This window comes from Letharia lupina (assembly GCF_014066315.1).
Source record: "Letharia lupina isolate WasteWater1 chromosome Unknown contig_8, whole genome shotgun sequence".
Classification (NCBI taxonomy): domain Eukaryota; kingdom Fungi; phylum Ascomycota; class Lecanoromycetes; order Lecanorales; family Parmeliaceae; genus Letharia; species Letharia lupina.
Window position 1 is genome coordinate 405,041 of NW_023502977.1, and position 24,685 is coordinate 429,725.

General features: G+C 22.8%; 1 protein-coding gene across 1 annotated transcript; it reads right to left on the reverse strand.

Annotated features, from left to right (window-relative positions):
* Nucleotides 1-23,857: 23,857 nt before the first annotated feature.
* On the reverse strand, nucleotides 23,858-24,197 carry HO133_010007 (uncharacterized protein; the record flags this gene model as incomplete). Its single annotated transcript, XM_037300863.1, is given in 2 exon segments — nucleotides 23,858-24,162; nucleotides 24,179-24,197. The coding sequence occupies 2 exon segments, from the start codon at nucleotides 24,195-24,197 to the stop codon at nucleotides 23,858-23,860; spliced, it is 324 nt and encodes a 107-aa protein (XP_037153680.1).
* Between the last annotated feature and the right edge of the window lie 488 nt (nucleotides 24,198-24,685).

Sequence of the window (24,685 nt, forward strand, 5' to 3'; positions counted from 1 at the left end):
TATAATCGCCACTACACCACGTTATAAATACGTCTCCTCAGCGAAGTACATAACAATTGTCTATAAAAAATAGAGAAATGCCATATTCTCATAGTAAGAAGTATCGAAATATCGGAAAGGATTAAAGACATCAGGCTAATTAGTGATGGGTATCTTATAAGTTCTTCTATCGTAGTAAAAGCTTTCGGATAATAAAATGGTTATCGAAAGAAGATATCGTATTAGAATTTCAGATATGTGATATATAGAACGAACGGATTAATTCTTTAAAACCTCTCTAGAGCTAGATCTTAAATATAATACAAAATTAGATAACTAAAAAACATAGTGGCTAGGATACGCGGGGGCCATATTTCGACACATCGAACGATTTTAATTCGTTTAAATATATATCGTTCGATAGATAACTCTTATCTATAGAGATCTAATTAACTATAATCGACGTAGTAGATTCTTCTCTTATATACTTATTATAGTAATATATTATAATATAATATTATCTAGATATACGAAGATAGTAGATTAAATTATAATATCGTTCTTCGCTTACTATATAATAATTTAATATAGAATTATAAAGAGTATATAACGTGGGATCTTGAAGAGCTAAGCGGTATTCTTAACGATAATAGCTTTATTGCCGCTTAGTTTCTCCGTAATATTCTTCTTATTTATCTACTGTAATATTTTCTTCTCTTACTTAATTAAGTACTTTAGCTAAGTAATTAATTAAGTAACTAACTAAGTAGCTAACTAAATAAATTAATATAAAATCGTAGAGAGTAGATTTATTATATTACTACTGCTATTAACTATCTTTATAATATTCTTCGCATTTATCTACTATAATAATTTCTTCTCTTACTAAGTATCGAGCTAATATAAGATCGTAGAGAGTAGATCTATTATATTACTACTACTGCTAACTATCTTCGTAATATTCTCCGCATTTATCTACTATAGTAATTTCTTCTCTTATTAAGTATCGAATTAATATAAGATAGTAAAGAGTAAGTCTATTATATTACTACTACTACTAACTATCTTCGTAATATTCTTCGTATTTATCTACTCACTAATCGAAAAGATATAATATATCTTATAAAATATTTTATACTAAGTAATATTATATCGTACTCGAGTATAATATAAATAGAGTCGAATATTATTCCATTTTTCTAATATAAGTTCGAGATCTTAACGAAATATCTCACGATATAGTATATTTGTAATATTATATTATGAAATAATATATATATAAAATATTCTAATTAAGATTTCTATATTTATAGAATAATTCGATTAAGATATATAGAATATATTTATTCTTCTTTATTAAGAGAGAGAAAATATAAAGAGTAATTTAATATAGCTATTTATCTTCTTATTAATAGTAATAATTAGAATAATAATTAAAATTATAAGCGTCTTTATTCTTCTTCTTAAAATTATAATATAAAAGAATATTCTAAATTTTAAATCTTTAAATATTATAAGAATAAAATTCTATAATTATCTTTATTTATATATTTATCTTAACGCGTTAAATAAGCTTAATAGACTTTATATTTATTCTTCTCTTAAATTCTTTACTACTCTTCTATTCTACTCTATCGCAATTCTTTTAAATTTTCTAAATTTACTTTTATCTAATTAAACTTATTAATTATTTATAAATAAATTCGCTTCTTAAATTACTTTAGATCTCTTTTTTAAAATTAAATCTATTATTACTAACTCTCTCTAATTATAAGCTTATTAATTATTTCTTTATATATTATAAAGTATTAATAATATATCTTAATAAACTTATAAATATTAGACTTATCGAAGTACTTTTTATAAACTTATTATCTTCGCTAATATAATTATTATAAATATTAATTAAATTTTTATATAAAGTACTATTAACTCTTTTAATCTAATTTAATATATTAAGATCTTCTTTAAAATTAAATCTAATTTATTTAAACTTATTTTCTCGATATTTTATATAATAAATTATTATTAGAGTATAAAATATTGCTAATAAATAATACTTTTAAGTATTATAATATCTTTTAATTATTAAAAAATATCATTTATATATAATAGCTTTCGCGAGAGAATAAAGAATATTATAAACTATTTAAGTAACTATAGCGTATTTAAACTTTAATTTCTTTTATTATTTTAAAATTAAAAGATTTATTAAATTATTAAAAGAAGCTTTATAAAGATTAAAAGTATAATTATAATTAGAATAATAATTAGAAAATTTATTATTTCTTCTATATTACTAAAGCTAATTATATTTATTCTTATTATCTAAATTCTTAATCTCGAATTTTATTATTTAATTAAGCGTATTTTTATTTAATTAATTTATTCGCTTAACTCTTTATAATTAACTACTTATATTAATATTTTAATAATTTTAAAATATTTTTCTAAGCGCTTTTTAATAGATCTTTATCTATAACTTCTTTCTAATATTAATCTTTTAATTTAATTTCTTTAATTTTATATTATTATAATTTAAATATAAAAGTATAGTTTATTTATATAAATAGTTTAAATCTAATTAAATTTAATTATAATAGATAATTAATTTCTTATAAACCGCCTTAAAAGTTTTAAGAAGTTCTTTTTTCTAAAAAACTCTCTTTCTTCTTAATTTTTCGAGCTTTTTATCTATATAATTAAATAGATAATTATAAATATTAAAGATATAATAAATTATAATCTTTTTTTCTCTATTTATTAATTTTATAAATTTATAAAAAGAGTCTAATAAGCTAAATTAAATATTAAATCTATTAGAAATTAATCGAAAATTATTTAAACGTTTAGACTATAATTTCTATTTATAATTATTTTTTATTATTTAATCTTAAATAGATAATTAATCTATTTTTTAAAAAGTATATAATATTAATATAAAGAAATAGAGTATAGATTAATATCTAATAAATTAAATTTTAGCGAGTCTTAATATTCTAAAAGAGCTTAAGAGAATATCTCTAATAATATTACTTCTTTTTAGAAAATTAATATTTATCTAATATTAAAATATTTTTATCTTAAAATTATTTAATTTATAATATAAAAAAGATCTCTTTACGCTAGTCGCTAGTATTAATATATATAATAATTTTTTAAATTTTAATATAATTAATAATATAATAATTAGAATAATAATAAGAAATATTATATCTTTATTAGAGTTATTAATAAATTAATTATACTTATTTAAACTTAATTCTTATTTTCTTTATTATTCTAGCTTCTCTAGAATTTTTTATTTATTAAAATAACTCTAATATTATTTAGAAATTCTTTTAAGATTAATTAAATAATATATATTATATTATAAATAATTTAAAAACTTAAATTCTCTAATATTAAGTGAGTTATCTATTATAAAAATAGAAAGATAAATAATTAAATCTTTATAGAGTATATTATTATTATTAGCGTTATTAATTATAAATTTAAATATATAAAATTAAATCTTATATTCTATAAGAATTAGATTAATAATACTTATAAGTTTCTAGCTAATATATTTATCTTCGATATATTTAAAATTTATAAAAATCTTATACTATTATTAATTAATATTAATAAAAAAGATTAAGATTATTATAAATAATTAATAATTATAAGATAATTAATAATCTAGAATTAAAGAGATTTTAATATTATCGATTAATAAATTCTTTAATAATCTTATCTCTAGCTTTATAGCTTTTCTTATTAGTTAATTCTTTATAGTAAATATTAACTCTAATTATATATTAGAGTTAAAATAATATAAGAGTTATAGTATTTTAGAATTATTAATAATTATAAATAAAATATTAATATTTATAATTTAATAACGAAATTATTTTAAAAAATCTTTATATATAAGTTTTCGATCTTCTAATATTATAAGAGAATCTTAATATTATCTTTTCTAGAGTAAATAGTAAGCTAGATATTTTATTTATCGTTTTATTTATTAATAATCTATATCGTCTAACTTAAGAATATACTTAATTTTTATAATTATTAATTAAATTTATTTATTATAAATTATTTAAATTAGATTTCTTAATATATCTCTTAGACTTAATATATACTATTATATTACTTATTTCGTAACTTATAGATAAATAAACTAGAATCTTATCGCAATAATAATAAATAATATATAGCTCCTCGAAATCGACGAGCGTATATTCGTTAAATTATATTTATTTCTAGAATTTCTTAATTTCTAAGCTTTAATAAATAGGTTAATAATCGCTATTAGATTTAGACTAATTCTATATAATTTATATTATCTTTATTTATTATTATATTTATTATTTTTTATTATTAATATTAAAAAGAAAGTAAGGTTTATTATTATTTTTACGCTGAAATATATTTATTAATATCTTATATTAAATATCGTTAATTAAGAAAGTCGAGTTTACACTAAATAAAGATCTAGTTAATATCTTAAAATTAAGATATTTAAAGAGAAATTAAAAGAGATATATAAATAAATAAAATATTAGAAATAAAATAAAATTAATATTTAATATATAAATTCTATCTTCTCGCTATAATAGAAACTTATATCGCTTTAATAACTTATATCGCTTTAATAATATATCGCTATATTATTCTCGATATTTTAAATTAAAGATTAACTCTTTCTAATTAATATTATAATTAGCGATTATATATTTAAAAATATATAATAATATTAATATAGAATTAATATTTAACTTTATTAATTTAAAACTCTAATTAATCTAGCTATTAACTCTTTTCTACTTAATATAATATATACTCTATTTACTTTAATACTAATACTTATTTATCGCTATATTATTTTAATTATTAGAATTAAAGATTATATTTATTTAATTAATATTCTAATTACTAGCTATATTAATAAGAGCGTATATTAATATCTTAAAATTATTAAATTTATTTTATTAGATATTAATATAGAATTAGAATTTAACTTAGACGCTTTAATAATTTAATTAGCTAAATTAATTATTATCTAAATCTTTTATATATAAAAATTAAATCTTTCGCCGCGCTAAGATTATTTTTAAATTTTTAAATCTTTTTTATTAATATAACTTTCTTCTATTTAAATAATATTATAATATCTTTTACTTAAGCGTTAAAATATTAAAATATTATATTCTTCACTTTTAATTAAGCTATATCGTCTTTAAGTTAATATCTTTAATCTTATAAAAATAATAACTAATTTATTATAAGCGAAGATAAAAAAGAAATAATATCTTCTTCTATCTTTATAATAGAAGAAGAGAAAAAAGTAAATAAATTAATTATAAGCTATACGCGGCTCGATATCTAAGAATAATAAATTAATAAAGTTATAATATTAGAATAAAGAGTTTTTCTTATAATTAATAAATATAAGATTAAATAGAAATTAATTAAATTAATAAGATTATCTTTAGTAGATATATCGTATATATAAAGAATATTAAAATATATAAAATATAAGAGAGGGCGTATATATATAGCTATAAATATCTAAAGTATATTTAAAATATAGAAAAAACCGCTTATATATAGCTCTACGATATATATTAATAATAAAAAAAGTTAATTTCTTTTTCTAATTAGCTTTTTAATTAATATTTAAACTTAATCTATCTTTAAATAGTATTTTATTTTAATAAGATTTTAATTATATAATATTAGTTAGCTTAATAACGAATATTTAATATTATTCTTTTCTAATCTATCCTCTTTTTTCTTAAAAATTCTTTTTATTATTATAATATTTATATTATAATACGCTTATTTATTATAATACTATCTATATCTAGAGAAAATAAAATTATTTTCTTTATATTTTATAATTAAATTAGATTAATAATATTATTTTTATAAAGTAAATATATATCTAATAGCGCTATATCTCTTAATATAATAATTAATTATAATATTAATTATAATTTATTAATATATAGTATTATTATTTATTAAAGCTATTAATTTAATAATCGCGAAAATTTAAGAAATTCTTAATAATTTATTAATTATTAATTTAGATTTATTTAAATTATTAAAGTAAAGTAAAAATAAGACTTCGCGAAGATAAAGATTAGAAGATTATACGCGAAATTTAAAAAGTATAATTATAAATAAGAAAAGTACGTAATTATATTAATTATATATATTTAAATTAAATAATAAATTAATTATATACGCTAATTATATTATTGTTAATTAAATTTTAAAGTTTATATATTAAAGAAAATTTATAGATTATAGAGATTAATAAATTTAATTATTTTTTAAATTATATTTACTTAAGTAATAAAGAAGATCTTAATTTATATAACTTTAAAATTAATTAATTCGCTTCGAATTTAAATCTCTATATTATACGTATTTTAAGAAATTATAAAGATAAAATTAGCGAGTAATTTTAATAATATAACTTACTCTTTAATAATTATAAATAAAGAAAATTACTAACTAATATCTAGCGACTTAATTATATATATTTTATATAAAAAGAATTACTTTATAATTAAAAGATATATAGCTTTTTAGATAATTATAATAAGATATAAACTTATAAATAATAATATAATATTATTAAAGTCTAAACGTAATTTTTATAAAAAGAAAATATATAATAAATAAAAGAAAAACTATTCTAAGTTAAGAATAAGATATTCTAATTATTATTCTATTTATTACGCTTAATTAATAATATTTAACTATTATACTTAATCTAATAACTTTATATATTTTATATTTATAAAATAAAACTTCTTAAATTAATTTAAATATAGATATATATTTATAAAAATGCTATTATTCTAATAAAAGAGACTTCTTATTCTAGAATCTATATTAAATTAAAGATTATATTTCTATATTTAATAGCTTTAATTTCTATAGTTATTATTAATATTGCGATTAAATTTATATAATAATAATATATCTTTCTTATTAGCGAGTATTCTTATATTTAATAATTTTAATTTCTATAGTTATTATTAATATCGCGATTAAATTTATATAGTAATAGTACGTCTTTCTTATTAGCGAGTATCCTTATATCTAATAACTTTAATTTCGATAATTACTATTAATATCGCGATTAAATTTATATAATAATAGTACGTTTTTCTTATTAGCGAGTATATTAATAATTATAAATAGTTGAAATATAATAGAAAATAGTAGATAATTCTTAGTAATATTCGATTTTAAATTTATAACTTCTTTATCTTATCTAGAAGTAAAGATATTTATATCTAGAATTTAAAGTAAGTAAATTCTAATATATAATTAATAAATATTTAGATATAAATCTTCTAATACTTCTCGCTAAGCGTTTAACGTTTAAAAGAAAAATATTAATCTTTAATTACGCTTATATAAATCTTTTAAAAAAAGCTATATATTAATAGAAAGTCTTAGCTTATATTAATTATAATTATAAAGATAATTATAATTATAATTTTAAATATAATTAGATATATAAGTTATAAGATTTATTACTAGCTAGTAAATAAAAGATTAGATTCTATTAATTATTCTATTTAATATCTTATTTATTATAAGAATATAGAGTTATCTTTTAAAAGCGAAACTTTAAAGATAATAGTTAAATAATATAATATATATATAATATAAAATCTTATAAACTACGCGCTAAAAGGGAAGCTTCGAAATTATAAGATTAATTAAAATTTAATAGCGATAAATCTCGCGTAAAGCTTAAGCTATAGCTTACGTTAGTTATATATAATAAAAATAATAATAGTTAAAAGAATATATTATCTAGTTTTTATTAATATTTTAATATTATTAAAGTAGAGATAATATCTATTAAAGCGACGGCGATATCTATTAAAGTAATAATAATATCTATTAAAGTAGCGGCGATATCTAATAAACGCTTTATTATAATACTTTTAAATAGATTATTACCTCGCGTAATCTAAAATAATATTAGCTTTTTTAAAAAGCTATTAATAATAAATTAAATATATATAAATTAAGCTCTTTACGCGGTCTATCTACGTATTAACTTAAAATTATTAATAGATAAAGAATAAATATATAATTTAACGTCTATATTATACTTTAAATATTATTATAATAATATTAAATTATTTAAATAGAAGTTTAAGATATAAAGAAGATAGTCTTATAAGAAGAAGAGTTAATATAAAAAAGAAAGTCTTAGAGAGAAGAGAAAGCTTAGATATTTATCGCGTATATTAAATATTTAAAATATTTTAAATTATCTAGCTTATTTTAAATATTAATAAATAATATATTTTCTTTTTAATTTTAAAAATTTAAGTTTAAGTAAATTATAATTATTAAATATTATTATCTAATATAATTTTATCTACTTCTATAATATTTATAATTATTATTATAGCTCGTATAGATTAAAAAATAAAATATCTAAAAGAGCGAATTAATAAATAATTATCTTTATCTAATTTAATTAAAATAAAATTATTATAACTTATTAAAATTTTCGCGTATTTCATTTTTAGTTTTCTTTTCTTTATATAAATACTTATTCTTTTAATTTAAAAACTATAATTAAAATAGTATATAATATATATTCTCTATAGAAGTATTATTTATTAGCGATATTTTATATTTTAATAATAATTCTTTATATAAAGTATTAAGAAAACGAGTTTAAATAAATTAGATTTAATTTTAAAGAAGATCTTAATATATCGAATTAGATTAAAAGAGCTAATAGTACTTTATATAAAAACTTAATTAATATTTATAATAATTATATTAGCGAAGATAATAAGCTTATAAAAAATACTTTAATAAGTTTAATATTTATAAATTTATTAAGATATATTACTAATACTTTATAATATATAAAGAAATAATTAATAGATTTATAGTTAAAGAGAGTTAATAATAATAGATTTAATCTTAAAAAAGAGATTTAAAATAATTTAAAAAGCGAATTTATTTATAAATAGTTAATAAGTTTAATTAGATAAAGATAGACTTAAGATATTTAAAAGAATTAAGATAGAGTAGAATAGAAGAGTAGCGAAGAATTTAAGAGAAGAATAAATATAAAGTCTATTAAGCTTATCTAACGCGTTAAGATAAATATATAAATAAAAATAATTATAGAATTTTATTCTTATAATATTTAAAGATTTAAAATTTAGAATATTCTTTTATATTATAATTTTAAGAAGAAGAATAGAGACGCTTATAATTTTAATTATTATTCTAATTATTACTATTAATAAAAAGATAAATAGCTATATTAAATTACTCTTTATATTCTCTCTCTCTTAATAAAGAAAAATAAATATATTCTATATATCTTAATCGAATTATTCTATAAATATAAAAATCTTAATTAGAATATTTTATATATATATTATTTTATAATATAATTTTATAGATATATTATATTATAAAATATATCGCTAAGATTTCGAACTTATATTAGAAAAATGAAATAATATTTAACTCTACTTATATTATATTCGAGTATAATATAATATTACTTAATATAAAATATTTCATAGAATATATTATATCTTTTCGGCTAGTACGTTTAATATAATTATAATATTTAAATATTAATTTAATTTATTAATAGTAAATTAAACTTTATTATTTTTATAGCGTTAGAAAGCGTAAAGCGAGCTTTATAATTTAAGAAATTATAAAGTAACTATATTTATTATAAGCTAAGTATCTTAAAGTATAAGATTTTTATATATAAATTTCTAATAAGAAAACGCGGAAGAGCTATTAGACTAATTTAGTCGATTTAATTAAAGAGCGTAATAACTCTAAATTAATAACTAACTATATATATAAATTTAAGATTTTTAAGCTTAGCTCTATCTTATTCTTTAATATATATTAATAATAGAATAAGATAAAGCTAAATTAGAAAATCTTAAATTTATATATATAGCTAATTATTAATTTATTAGATCTACGCTTTTTAAGTAGATATCGCGAATAAATAAATTAGCGTTTATAACTATTAAAAATCTATATATAAAAGTCTTATACTCTGAAATAATTAACTCTCTACGAATATTATTACTTTATAATTTCGTAAATTATAGAGCTTAATATACGCTTTCTAATTATATAAAAATAATAAAGTTTAACTTACTATTAGTAAGTTAAATTAATATTTAAATATTATAATTATATTAAACGCGTTCGAGATTAAATAATAATTCTTTTATCTATTTATATAAGTATTATTCTTTTACTACTCTATTAATTCTATTAATTCTATTAATATAAATATAATCGTCTTTGATATCTCTCGTCTAAAGGTTACTTAACGTCTTAGATATATATATCTCTTTTACTTATCTCTTAGAGTCTCTATTAATACTCTTAAGCTATCTCTTAATAAATCTATTACTATTAATAATCGAGGCCGTAAGCGAGCTTAATAGCTATTTACTATTACTTATAAACGTATTAAAAGATTCTTAAAAAGAGTTTAAACGAATCTATATTTTTTATTCTCTTCTATATACTTCTCTTAATTTAGCGATACTCGATTAATTATTTAATTAATACTATCTACTCTATTAACTTAGCAATTTACTTAGTTAGATTATTAACTAATTACTTAATTATTTACTTAATTAGCTATTTAACTAGTTACTTAGTCTAATACTCTATAAAAAAAGAAATAAGAGAAAAAATTATAATAGATAAATGCGGAGAATATTATGAAGAAATTAAGCGATAATAAAGCTATTATTATTAAGAATACGACTTAACTCTTTAAGATCTTATATTATATACTCTTTACGATTTTATATTAAATTATTATTTAATAAGCGAAGAATATTATTATAATTTAATATATTAATATATATAATAGAATAAGATAGAGTTAAGTTATAAAATCTTAAATTTATATATATAGCTAATTATAAATTTAGAGTTATTACGCTCTTTAATTAAATCGATTAAATTAGCTCGCTAGCCCTTTTAAGCTCTCTTATTAAAAATTTATATATAGAAGTTTTATACTTTAAAATAATTAGCTTTCTATAAATATTATTACTTTATAATTTTATAAATTATAAAATTTAGTTTACGCTTTTTAACGATATAAAAATTTTAAAGTTTAATTTACTATTAATAAATTGAATAAATTGAATAAATATTTAAATATAATAATTATATTAAACGCGTTCGAGATCGAATAATAATTCTTTTATCTATTTATTTATATAACTATTATTCTTTTATTACTCTATTAATTCTATTAATTTCATTAATATAAATATAATTATTCTCGATATCTCTCGCGAAAACGTTATTAAATACTTTAGATATATATATTTCTTTTATTTATCTCTTAAAGTCTTTATTAACGCGAATTCGCTATTACTAGTAATTAAGATCGTAAGCGAGCTTAATAGCTATCTACTACTACTTATAAACGCGTTAAAAAACTCTTAAAAAGAGCTTAAACGAATTTATAGTTATCGTTTTTCTTTATATACTTCTTTTAAATTAGCGATACTCGACTAGTCGTTTAATTAATACTATCTATTCTATTAACTATTAGAAATAATTCTTATAAAGACTTTACGACTATTATGAGTAGATATTTAGGTCTAAATAGAGGTATCTAACTATTAAGCGTAGATACTCTCGAAACTAGCTTTTTTAGCTAAGTTACTAATAATAGTATTTATACTTTATTTTCGAGTCGATAATAGTTTAAAGAATCTAGCTAGTTATCTCGAAGCGATACTAGCTATAGTCGAGAATAATACGCTTAATCTACTAAGAGTTAAGGGTTTAAGAATATTTAAATTCTCTATTAAATATTAGAAATTTGATTTTTTTAGAGGGTCGCTCGGGTAATAGTCACGCCGTAGGCGGGCTCCGAAGTCGAATACTTTCGAGTAGGACGCTCTATACAAATGAGATTTTCGGATAGGACGCCCTATTCCATTGAGGACATTTCGGACAGAACAGCCCTATTCCATTGAGGACATTTCGGGCAGAATAGCCCTATTCCATTGAGGATATTTCGGGCAGAACGCCCTAGGGCAAAAAGCCCCAGCAGACGCCCGGGAAAGAAACCCCGAGGCCGGCCAAAATAGGCCTTTGATTTGTATACGCTAAGGTGGGGCCACAGGCCCGGAATATAGCCTTATTCCCACATTGTATCGGTGCGAAGGCGGGCTAAAGGCCTTTCACTTGGTAGTCCCGTAGGCAAAAACCCTAGTGGCAAATTTCAAGCCCCGCAAAATGAGTGGGTATTTAGAAGTCTTCGGGGGAGTAAACTCCGGAGCACAGGGCATATTGTCCTTAAAATCGTGGATCTTTCGGGGAAGAGTCCTCGGAACGTCGCGATTTTTGCACTGTCTTCGGAGCTCGGGGACGAGCCCCCTAGAGGGGGAGGCATTGTTAGAAACAGTCCCCACGAGGGCCCTACGGCTGCTGCGGGCAGGTATTTAGGTTTAAATAGAGGTGTCTGACTATCAAGCGCAGACACTCTCGAAACTAGCTTTTTTAGCTGAGTTGCTAACATTAGCTTAATAGTTTACTTAGTTAAATCGTTAGTTAATTACTTAGTTATTTACTTAATTAGCTATTTAACTAGTTACTTAATCTAATACTCTATCTATAAGAGAAGAAGTAAGAGAAGAAACTATAATAGATAAATATAAAGAATATTATAGAGAAATTAAGTAGTAATAAAATTATTATCGTTAAGAATATAGCTTAACTCTCTAAGATTCTACGTTATATTAGTTATTTACTTAGTTAATTATTTAGCTAAATATTTAATTTAATACTCTATAAGAGAAGAAGTAAGAGAAGAAACTATAATAGATAAATACGAAGAATATTACGAAGAAATTAAGCGATAATAAGATTATTATCGTTAAAAATACGACTTAGCTCTTTAAGATCTTACGTTATATTAGTTATTTACTTAATTAGCTACTTAGCTAGCTACTTAATTTAATACTCTCTCTATTCGATAATCTTCTATATGTAATAAATTCATTTTTTTCTACTATTATCTCTATTATTACTTTACTTCTATTATATAATCTACTATAAATAACTTATATCTAGTCTAGAGACTATATAGTAACTATTCTATTATAAAATCGCTTTATATAGTATTCTTTACGATATAAGAAGACTTTATATATACTATATCCCTCTCTAATTCTTAAGAAAATATTACTATTACTATTAATCTCTCTATTAAAATCTCTTCTCTTAATATCTATTCGATATTAAATATACGTACGACTATTCTTTAAGTTCTATTAGTTATAATTATCTCGTAAATGCGTTAATAGTATAATAATAGAAGATAGAGATAAATATTTTCGAGCGAAGAAGTCTTCTTCTTTTAATAATTTTATGATTACTTATTTTAGAAACTTCTAATACTTTTAACGCTCTTATTCTATTAATTTATAAAGATAATAAATATTAATAAGACTTATATCTAAATATTAGTTAAATAGAGATATTTAATTTCGATTATAAGCTCGCTAAAATATATATATAGTTATTAAAGTATTAAATCGATTAATCTTCTTTATATACTTATTATAATAATAGAAGATCTTAGAAATATTAAATATCTTCTTCTCGATATTCTTTTTATCTTCTTTAAAGATTAATAGAATAATATTAATATTAATACTTATCTTATTAGAACGTTTTCTCTTTTTAGAAATAATATTATTAATCTCTTAAATACTATATATAGTAATAAATCTTAATATAAGATTATTATCTTATTAAATTATATATAAAACGTTATTCTAAACTACTATAATAAGTACTTTTATAAGAGTAAAAGTACTCGGAGCGAACTAATAGACTCGCTTATGTCGCTTACTAGATTGTAAGCTACGCAGTTAGAGCGAGTATTTAATATACTTAATAAAGTCTTAAATACTTACGAGTTCTCTTTTCCCTTTTTTTTTTTTTAATTATTAGTTTATCTAGTAATTAATCTATCTATTCTATTAACTATATATCTAGATTTTATAATTATATAGCTACTACGTAGTTTTATTAAAAGAGACCTTATTACTTTATAATTCTAATAACTCTACTTATATAAAGCTATTTAATTTAGCTATAATAAGTAACTTGCGAGTTAATTCTATTAATTTACGAAGTAGAAAAGTTTTATTATAATTAACTAGCGATATTTTTAACTTAGTAGATGACTTTTATTAGAATACGTCTATTATATAATTAAGCGACTATAATATTAATTCTAATATTAATAGAAATTCTAATAATACTATCGACGAAAATAATAACCGCCGAAGCGTTATATCTAATAACTTTTTATTTATAGATAAAGATCTTTATCTCATAAACTTAACTTAAATTTAACGCTATTAACTTCTAAAGCTTAATATTAAGAAATAACTAGTTATCGAAAAACTTAAGCTAATCGAAATATAGAATATATAAGAATATCGCCGCGAGTATAGCGATAATTACTACCGTGATTCGAGTCATAAGAAAATAAGTGTTATTAAGATATCTAATATATAACACCTCAGCAATTATAGCTTAATAGTTATATTTCTTTAAGATTACAATAATTTTATCGCCTCGACATCTTATATCGATTTTCGTATGGACGAAGAAAAGACTCGCTAGTCTTTTATTCTATTAATAAATACTAAGAAATAAATTTAAAGAAATACTAGAGATATAATACTACGCGATATCGAGGAATCTATCTAAAAGAAATATAAAGAGTAATACTTAAATTAAGTTTATAACTTAGTCGTTAAGTCTTATAATATAGAACGTTAATTAATTAAAGTAGTTATAAGGAATATATAATCGATAGCTAGCTTTAATAATTACCTCACTATACTCTAATTATAGCGAGATCGCTATATAATCGATCTAGAATGTATAAAAGCTCTACGAGATAGAGTAATAGAGAAATTTTTTTTAGAAGCTATAAAGAAGGCTATCTAATCTATTATCTATATTATATTACTATAATAGTATTAAAGTATAGAATAAAGATTATAAAAAACGAAAGAGCTCTTTACTTTAGATAAGACTCGCTTTAATAATAAGATAAGTAATTAGAGAAGTAGTAATTAATAATATACGAAGTTTAAGAGATAGTATATAAAGAATTAATAGAATTAAAAGAAGAGTTTATTCTCTTTAGCGCTATAAGATCGAAAGCTTATACGAATTAAACTCGAAGATAGCGACTCTTATATTAAGTCTAAGACGCCTCTTATTAAAATACGATGCTATAATTATAAGCAGCTAGAATATTATAAGAATTCTTCTAAATATTTAAACTACGTTATAAGTAACGAAGTATATAATTATAGATCGAATAAGGGAAAAGATAAAGTTTAATATTTGTTATTATAGTATTAAACACGCTATTAATTAAATAGTAATCTCGCTCTCTATTATTAAGAGGCGAAATTATTACGCTAAATAAAAAGTATAAAATAACTACTCTAATAGATATCGATAGCGAGAAAATCTTTATATCGTAATCTTTTATTAAAGAGATATAGATTTCTAAACCTAAATACGCGTTAATAATAGTATATACTATTAATAGTTATTAAATATTCTTATATAAAAAGTATAATCTAGTTTTTAATCTTATAGATAGTCGAGAAAGAAAGTAAGAGTAAATCTTAAAGATATATACCGTGAATATGCGAGGATATAATCTTATTCTTAATTTTCCTTAGATTTATAATATCGATTTGAATATTTATTAGCGCGAGCAGTTCTAGATCTATCGCGATTTTTCTATAAGCGATAAGAAGTAAGTAGATATCGCAATAATAGATATAAAGTAGTTTACGTTATTAATTAATATAGCAATTATATAGTCTAAGATAAGCGTTTATCGCACTCTTATATTAGATTCTATCTAAAAATAATAAAAATAATTACGATAAAGCTATACGATATAATATTACGTAACTAGATAACTCTAATATATCTAAATAACTTAAGAATCTATTAGAAGTCTTCTTAGAAGAGCTATCTAATAGTTTTAACACGTATAACTAGATTAAATACTCTATTAACTTACTATCTAATAAGCTATCTAGAAGCAATTTAATTTATAATATATTATATAATAAGCTTATAGCGATTAGAGATTATCTAAATATTACGCTTAAGAGAAAATAAATTCGACTTTTAATTAGTTAGATTAGCTTATTAGTACTATTTATTAAAAAATTAAATAATTTACTATAACTTTATATTAACTATTAAGAGCTTAATAAAATAACTATTAAGAATAATTATCTATTATCGCTACTCTTAAAAATATTAAAAAGATTCATATATATAAAGTACTTTATTAAGATGAATATTCGTAATATATATTATAAAATACGAGTGCGAAAGAGAGACGAGTAGAAAATTATCTTTCAAACTCGCTACGATCAATTTAAGTATTAAGTAATATCTTTTAGCCTCGCAAATACCTCTATAACCTTTTAAGCTTATATAAATAAAGCACTTAAACTATATATTAATATCTTCTATATAGTATATTTAAACGATATATTAATCTATTCGAAAATAAAAGAGTTATATTAAGAGTATATACGTAAAGTACTATACGTACTATTAAAATATCGCCTCTATACGAAGCTATCGAAATATATTTTCAATTATAATAAAATTATCTTTCTAGGATTCTTAATAAATTAGCGTAATATTTAAATAAAGCTATCGCGTATTAAGACTATTACTAAGTAGCTAAAACCGAAGTCTACTAAAGATATTCTAGTCTTTCTAGAGTTTATAAACTTTTATCGATAATTCGTATAAAGCTTTTTATAAATAGCTACGTCTTTAATAAATCTAATTCGAGAAGCGAAGAAAGACGAAATTAAATTACTCTTCGTATTTAATAAGAAAGTATATAAGACTTTTAAAATACTTAAGCGGGTATTTATTATTATATCTATACTAGAATACTATAATTAAAAAATATCGCTTATTATAAAGATTAATACTTTTAACGTAAGTATAGATAATATACTTAGTTAACTAAGCGGAGATAAATAATAATATTCTATTACATTTTCTAACTATAAATTTAAAGGCGCTAAGTCTCGCTAAGATATATATAATAAAAAGCTCTATACGATTATATTAAACTTTAAGAATTAAAGATATTACTTATAAAATAGTAAGTATTCTATTTATATAATCTTAGATTATAATAACTTACGTTATTTTATAACAATAAAAGAGCTTAATGCGAAGTAGATTCGTTAAGCTAAGAAATTAGCTACGTTTAACTTTACTATTAAATATTATAAAAAAAAACTTAATTCTATAAATATATTATTAAAAAGGCTTAATATTATTAAATCGGATAATAGCGAGAATAATAATAATAATTTTCTCTCTATCTTATGAAATAAGCTTTATAATTAGAAATATTAATTTAATTTATAGAAACGTAATAGTGTATCTACTATAATTAAACTTATAGCGTTAATAAAGTAATTAAATAGTATTATCGTTATAGATATCTAAGTTATTAACTTAAATAAGAGAGTATTTGATAGATAAATATATATTCTAGATATTATAATATTATTTCAATTTCTAATTTATTAGATTTTAAAGTCGAAGAGGTTCTATTTAAAGTTATGGGAATTAATAATAATATAGCTATTTAAATTATAACGTAAGAACACTTTCGTTATAAATGAGAAGTAATATTAAAGATACGCTACTAAATAGAATAAGCTTTCGAAATAGAGAGTTAATAAAAATAAATTACTATATCATAGCCTTATAGTCTATATTTCTAACGATCCTACTATAAAGAAAGAGATTCTTTATATAAATTATAATAACTCTAATATTAGATACTTTACTTATAAGCGTATTAAAAAGGATATTAGATTTAAATACTATTAAATAAATATAATAAGCGATATAGTAGAGTATATTCGCACTTACTTCGATTATTAAAGGATATAAGTTTATTATTATAAGTTATATAACGAGCTAATATCGATTCCTTTAGGTGATATGAATTTATTTTATACTATAATATTAAATTTTATTATGAACTTATTATTTATAAGGAATTTATATATTAATAAGATTTATAATATTATCTTAATCTTAATAGATAAGCTAACTAAGTATATAACATACGTTATTATTATAAAGAATCTAAAGATTAATAGCCTTACTAATATCTTATAGCGAGAGTTTATATTACTACGCAATATAATATATAACTTAATCTTAAATCGAGGCTCTCTATTTATAAGCAAATTTTAAATAACGCTATATTAATATTTAGATACGAAACGTAGATTTAATACTATATTTTATTCTTAGATTAATAATTAGATTAAGAGATAAAATTAAGTTCTTAAATATTATTTATAAGTATACTATAACTGAAAATAGAATAATTAATCTAAGATCTTATTAATAGCTATATTTATATATAATAATAGTATATATATAAGTATTAATAAGATCTCGTAAGAGCTATTAATAAAATATATAGTAGACTTAGAAAATACTTCTAAAAATAGAATCTTAAGAGAAAAAATATCGCTTACTATAGAGCGAGTAGAATAATTATAAGAAATAAGATTATATTTAAAAGAATTATAGAAGCGAGCGTCGAAGTAGTAAGTAAAGTATTATAATAGTAATTATAAGATTATAACTTTTAAAAAAAAAGATAAAGTACTATTACGAAGCTTAAATATACGTATTTTATAATTAAAGAAGAAACTTAATTATAAATAGCTTAAGTCTTTTAAAGTGCTAGAGAAAATAGATATATAGACTTATAAGCTAAATCTCTCTACTAGATATAAAAGAATTTATTCTATATTTTATATATCGCTATTAGAATCGTAATACTCGCGTAATAATAATCTAGAGTTATAAGTAATCTTAATTAATAAGAAAGAAGAATAAAAGATTAATAAGATGCTAGATAAAAGAGTTCGTAAGAGCGAAACTAAATACCTTATTAACTAAAAAGACTCTTTATCTTATAAAGCTTCATAGGAATTAATAAAATATCTCGAAAATATTAAAGATATAATTAAGGACTTCGAGTAAGTAAAGGAATTATATAAATTAATATCTAGAATAAAATTAAAGATATAATCGTTAAGAGAAATTAAGAAGTAAGAAAAATCGCGAAAGTAGTAATAATATAAAAGTCTTAAAGAGTAAATAAGTTATAGCTAAAAGGCCTAGCGAAAATAGCTAAAATATCTATAAGCCGATCTTAAAGCGCCGAGACGCTATATATAATAAGAAAAATAACTATTAAAATTATATATAAGACTATTACTACTTAGTATTAATCTATCTATTATCTTATATTAAAAAATAACTATTTATTTAGAAAATTTATTAGATAATAAGAAGACTTAGTATAAAGAGTAGCGAGAGGAGTAGTCGAAGAAGGGGCGAAGACGGCGACGTTGCGTTAAAGTTTCTTGACACAGTGAGCCGCTATATATATTAGCTACGCACTCTAATATATATTAGTAAAATTTATACCAGTTTAATAGCGAAGGGTAGTATGAATATCCTTATTAATGCGGGTCGTAACGAGAATATTTATCTGATAGATAGAGATCGAGTCTATAACGCATATATAACCTCCGCGGAAGTATCGCTTATACTTACACTGGCGCGAGCCAGTAGAAAGTATAATATAAATCGTATAAAGATTATGTGCGAGAGTATATATATAATAATAACAAAAAGAGACTAGCACGCGTTAGCGTAACCTCTTAGTTATCTAATATCTCTTCTACTTATAAATAACGTTCGGAGTAGCAATAGAAGTAACGACGAAAGTAGCGATAAAAGTAGTAAGGGGAGTAATAACGGAAGTAGCGACAAGGGGGCTAATAGCCTTCTTAGTTAAGCACGTCTTTAAAACGAATATAAATGCCTATTAATAATAGCGCGAGGCGTAAAAATAATAACAGCCACGAGCATTTAATAACTCGTAGAGCTACGAGAGCGAAGATTTAATATTACTATTAATATATTAATATACTTCTTATACTATTTATAAAGTATTATAAAGTATTCTTTAAGATACTTATTATATATAAAGTTAATCTAAATAACTATAACCTTATTTAACTATTATCTTAATCGATATATATATTATATTATTATAATAATGCGTAGCTCGCTATTACGATATTGCGATAGAAATAAATAAAGATAAGATAGTAGATATGAAGAAAGACTAGACACTTACTTATAATAGCGTCGATATTAATATTATTACTAAAAAGAATAAAAGTTAGACTAGAAATAAGACTTTTATACTTATTAGCGCGACTTTTACGATTATAATAATAAGATTATTACGATTATTAAAGTAATAATAATAATAATAGCGTATAATAATAGTAATAATAGTATATTATAATAAGATAGCAATATATCTATATTCTATTAATTAAGATAATAATGTATATAGTAATGCTATCGCGATTTAGTATATAAATATAATAATATACTTAAGAAGATTTTAGAATAAGAAATTTAAATACGCTATTATAGTATACGTTAGTTTAAACTACGTTTAAACTAATAATAAATAATATATAAAAGATTAATAAATTCGTAAGTATTTAATTATTAGACGTAATAATAATAAGACTTAAAAGCTAAATCTTCTAAGAGAGGATATAATTATAAGAGTAGAAGTACTTAGAGCGAATTAATAAGCTCGCTTATATCGCTTACTAGGCTATAAGCTATATAGCTAAGACGAGTATTTAATATACTTAATAAAGTCTTAAATACTTGTGAGTTTTCTTTTCTCTTCTTTTTTTTTTAGTTATTAATTTATCTAATAACTAATCTATTTATTCTATTAACTATATATCTAGACCTCGTAATTATATAGCTACTACGCAGTTTTATTAAAAGAGACCTTACTACCTTATAACTTTATAAAGAATATTCTTTATAAAGATCTTCTTTATTTCTATAAGTAATTTTAAAAGATTCGTTTAATTATACTTTATAGTTTCGTATATTATAATCTCTCTAGCTTTTAGAGCTATAGCCAGCTTCGATTTCGTAAAATAGTTATTTATAAAGAGAATAGTATTCGAGGAAAGTATTTCGATAGTTAGTTTAAATACTATTACTAATATTTCTCCAAGATTCTTAACTTTTAATTTACTCTCTAGATCTTACTTAGAGAAATATTAAGTATAATTATAAAGATATTTTTTATTCTCTATTATAAATAATTTATATTTCTTTAAAATTAACTTATTTAAAGTCTAAATAGAATAAAATATACGCTCTATCTCTTATATTATACTTTCGTTAATTATTATATAAGAAGAGAAAATCCGAAGAGTCTTTTAATTTTTTCGAATTTTATCTATAAATAATATAAGCTTCTTATATTATATAAACTACTTTCATCTACTTTAATTAATAATAAAAGAATTCTCTTTATAAGAGTCGAAGTAATAAATATATTTTCTAAGTAGATAATAGCGATTTCAAGATATCTTTCTAGTAAGAATAAAAGCTATCGAAGTAATTTTATTAGTTCTTTAGTAGTTATATATAATAGAAAAGTAAAAGATTTTTATATATATAATAATAGCGATAAAGATTTTAAACTTCGAAATATTTATAAGCTTTTAATTAGAGTTTAAATTCTTCTATATAGAGATATTTAAATTAATATTTTTATAGAGTTTTTTCTAAATAGTACTAGTTTATATAAGATAAAATATTAAATATAAATATATTTCTATATTATTAGAAAGATAATTAATAGCTAAATGATAGTTAATTATTAATAATTAATATTCTAAAAGTAATAAGATACGCTCGAGTAGATTATTACGTTAATTTAAGTATTTCTTTCTAGCCTCGATCTAAGTAACTCGTTTCTAACGCTTTAAGACTTTATCTAATTCGTTTTAATTAGAAATAAGTAGAGTAGTAATTTTAGATATATTAAACTATAATTAGTTAGATAATAAAGAAAAAAAGAAAAAAGACGCGTTGTGGATATTCGGAGTATTCTCGGTAGATTTGTTACATTAGCTCCGGAAGGTTATCGAATAAGAGAAGAAGTAAGAGAAGGAATTACAATAGGCGAATGTGGGGAATACTGCGGAGAACACTACGGAGAAACCAAGCGGTAATAAGGCTACCATCGTCAAGAACACGGCTCAGCTCTTCAAGATCCCACGTTATATGCTCTCTACGATTCTATATCAAATCATTATTTAGCAAGCGGAGAACACCACTGTAACTTGGCCTGTCATCCCCACTACATTGAGGAGCAAGAGGAGGAACTATAATAGGCAAATGCGGAGAACACTGCGGAGAACACTGCGGAGAACACTGCGGAGAACACTGCGGAAAACACTGCGGAGAACACTGCGGAGAAATCAAGCGGCAATAAGGCCACCATCATCAAGAATACAACTCAGCTCTCCAAGATCCCACGTCACATGCTCTCCACGGTTCCACATCAAATCATCACTCAGCAAGCGGAGAACACCACTGCAACTTGGCCTATCATCCCCATTACACAGAGGTCTGCACCGAAAGTCCTGCACCCGCACTAGTGCAGCCCTAACCCTACTTTCGGAAAGCGGCCCTGTAGAGGGGAAGCCTAAAAATATCTTCTCACAGCGCATGATGGGACTTAAGGTACTTCTTTTAGCCTTGATAGGGGTAGTAAGCCCCGAAACCTGGCTAGGGCTAGGTGCGATTCCGAAGAACTTTAGACGTATTATCTAGGTAACCCTTTAGATAGGACGTTATCCGAAGTCTGAGCGCAAGAGTCTTGGCGGGTGCAGGACTTTCGGTGCAGACCTCTGTATATATAATAGAACAAGTAAAGGCCCATGAATTAAATTCATAGAGTTGGATTTTTCTAAGTCAAATCGAATTTTAGCCCTAGCCCTAAGTAAAATCGAACTCTGATCGCTTGCTGTGCGTTTTTGACCTACTCGTGCTGTCCAGGAGTGAGTTACCTCGCTTAATAGCGCCGGGAGAGTTGACCAATCAAACTACGATTTTTGCGGAGAACTGAGTAATTTGATTGGTCAGCTCTCCCGGCGCTACTAAGCGAGGTAACTCACTCCTGGATAGCACGAGTACTTCCACCACTACAAAATTGATTTAATCTATGTGATATACAGGCATATATGTGCGGAGAGAGGCGCGCTAAGGCCTAATTAGGAAGGTATATCGAGTGTGGAGGATTGATCCGTAATAATTGCCCACAAAAAACAGAGAAAGGCCATGTCCTTATGGCAAGAAGTATCGAAATACCGGAAAGAAATGGAGACAACATGCCAATTAGTGGTGTGAATCCCACAATATCTCCTGCCGTAGTGAAATCTTTCGAATAATGAAATAGCTGTAGACATCGGACGGTTTCAATTCGTCCAAATATGCATCGTTCGATATTCCTTCTATAGAGGCCTAATTGGCTGTGATCGTCGCAGTAGATCCTCCTCTTGTGACGTTATTGCAGTGATATACCATATCAATGCAGTGGGGATGACAGGCCAAGTTGCAGTGGTGTTCTCCGCTTACTGAGTGATGATTTGATGTGGAACCGTGGAGAGCATATGACGTGGGATCTTGGAGAGCTGAGCCGTGTTCTTGACGATGGTGGCCTTGTTGCCGCTTGGTTTCTCCGCAGTGTTCTCCGTAGTGTTCTCCGCAGTGTTCTCCGCATTTGCCTGTTGTAGTTCCTCCTCTTACTCCTTAATGCAGTGGGGATGACAGGCTAAGTTGCAGTGGTGTTCTCCGCTTGCTGAGTGATGATTTGATGTGGAATCGTGGAGAGCATATGACGTGGGATCTTGGAGAGCTGAGCCGTGTTCTTGGTGCTGGGGGCCTTGTTGCCGCTTGGTTTCTCCGCAGTGTTCTCCGCATTCGCCTGCTGTAGTGACTTCTCTTGCACTGGCTGAGTGGATTGGTGTGAGATCGTGGAGAGTAGGCCTGTTGTGTCACTGCTGCTGATGACTGTCTCCGCAATGTTCTCCGCAGTGTTCTCCGCATTCGCCTGTTGTAGATCCTCCTCTTGTTCAACTGAGTGCGAGGGTACCGAGGGTAAATGTGTTCATATTGGTGGAATTGGTAGAATTGGTAGAATTGGTAGAATGGTGGAAGAAGAATGATTACACAAATAGGTGGAAGGATTATTATCCGATCCCGGACGCGTTTGGTGTGACTACAATATTTGAATGTCAATTTAACCCATCTACCGCTGGCTTGGGAGAAGTATATAGAGGAGATCGTATCCGTTCGGGCTCTTTTTGAGGGTCTTCCAACGCGTTTATGAGCAGTAGTAGGTAGCGATTGCCAGCAGTAGCGGATTCGCCGAGGGGTGGCCTGGGGGCGTTAGTAGGGGGTTCAAAAGACGGGCGGAAGGGATACGTGCCTTAGATACTTAGCAACATTTGGGCGAGGGGTATCGAGGATGTATTCATAATTGATGGATTGGTAGAATTGTAGAAGAAATATGGTTACACAAACAGGTGGAAGGATTATTATCCGATCCCGGACGCGTCTGGTGTGACTACCATGACTATCATATTTGAATATCCATTTA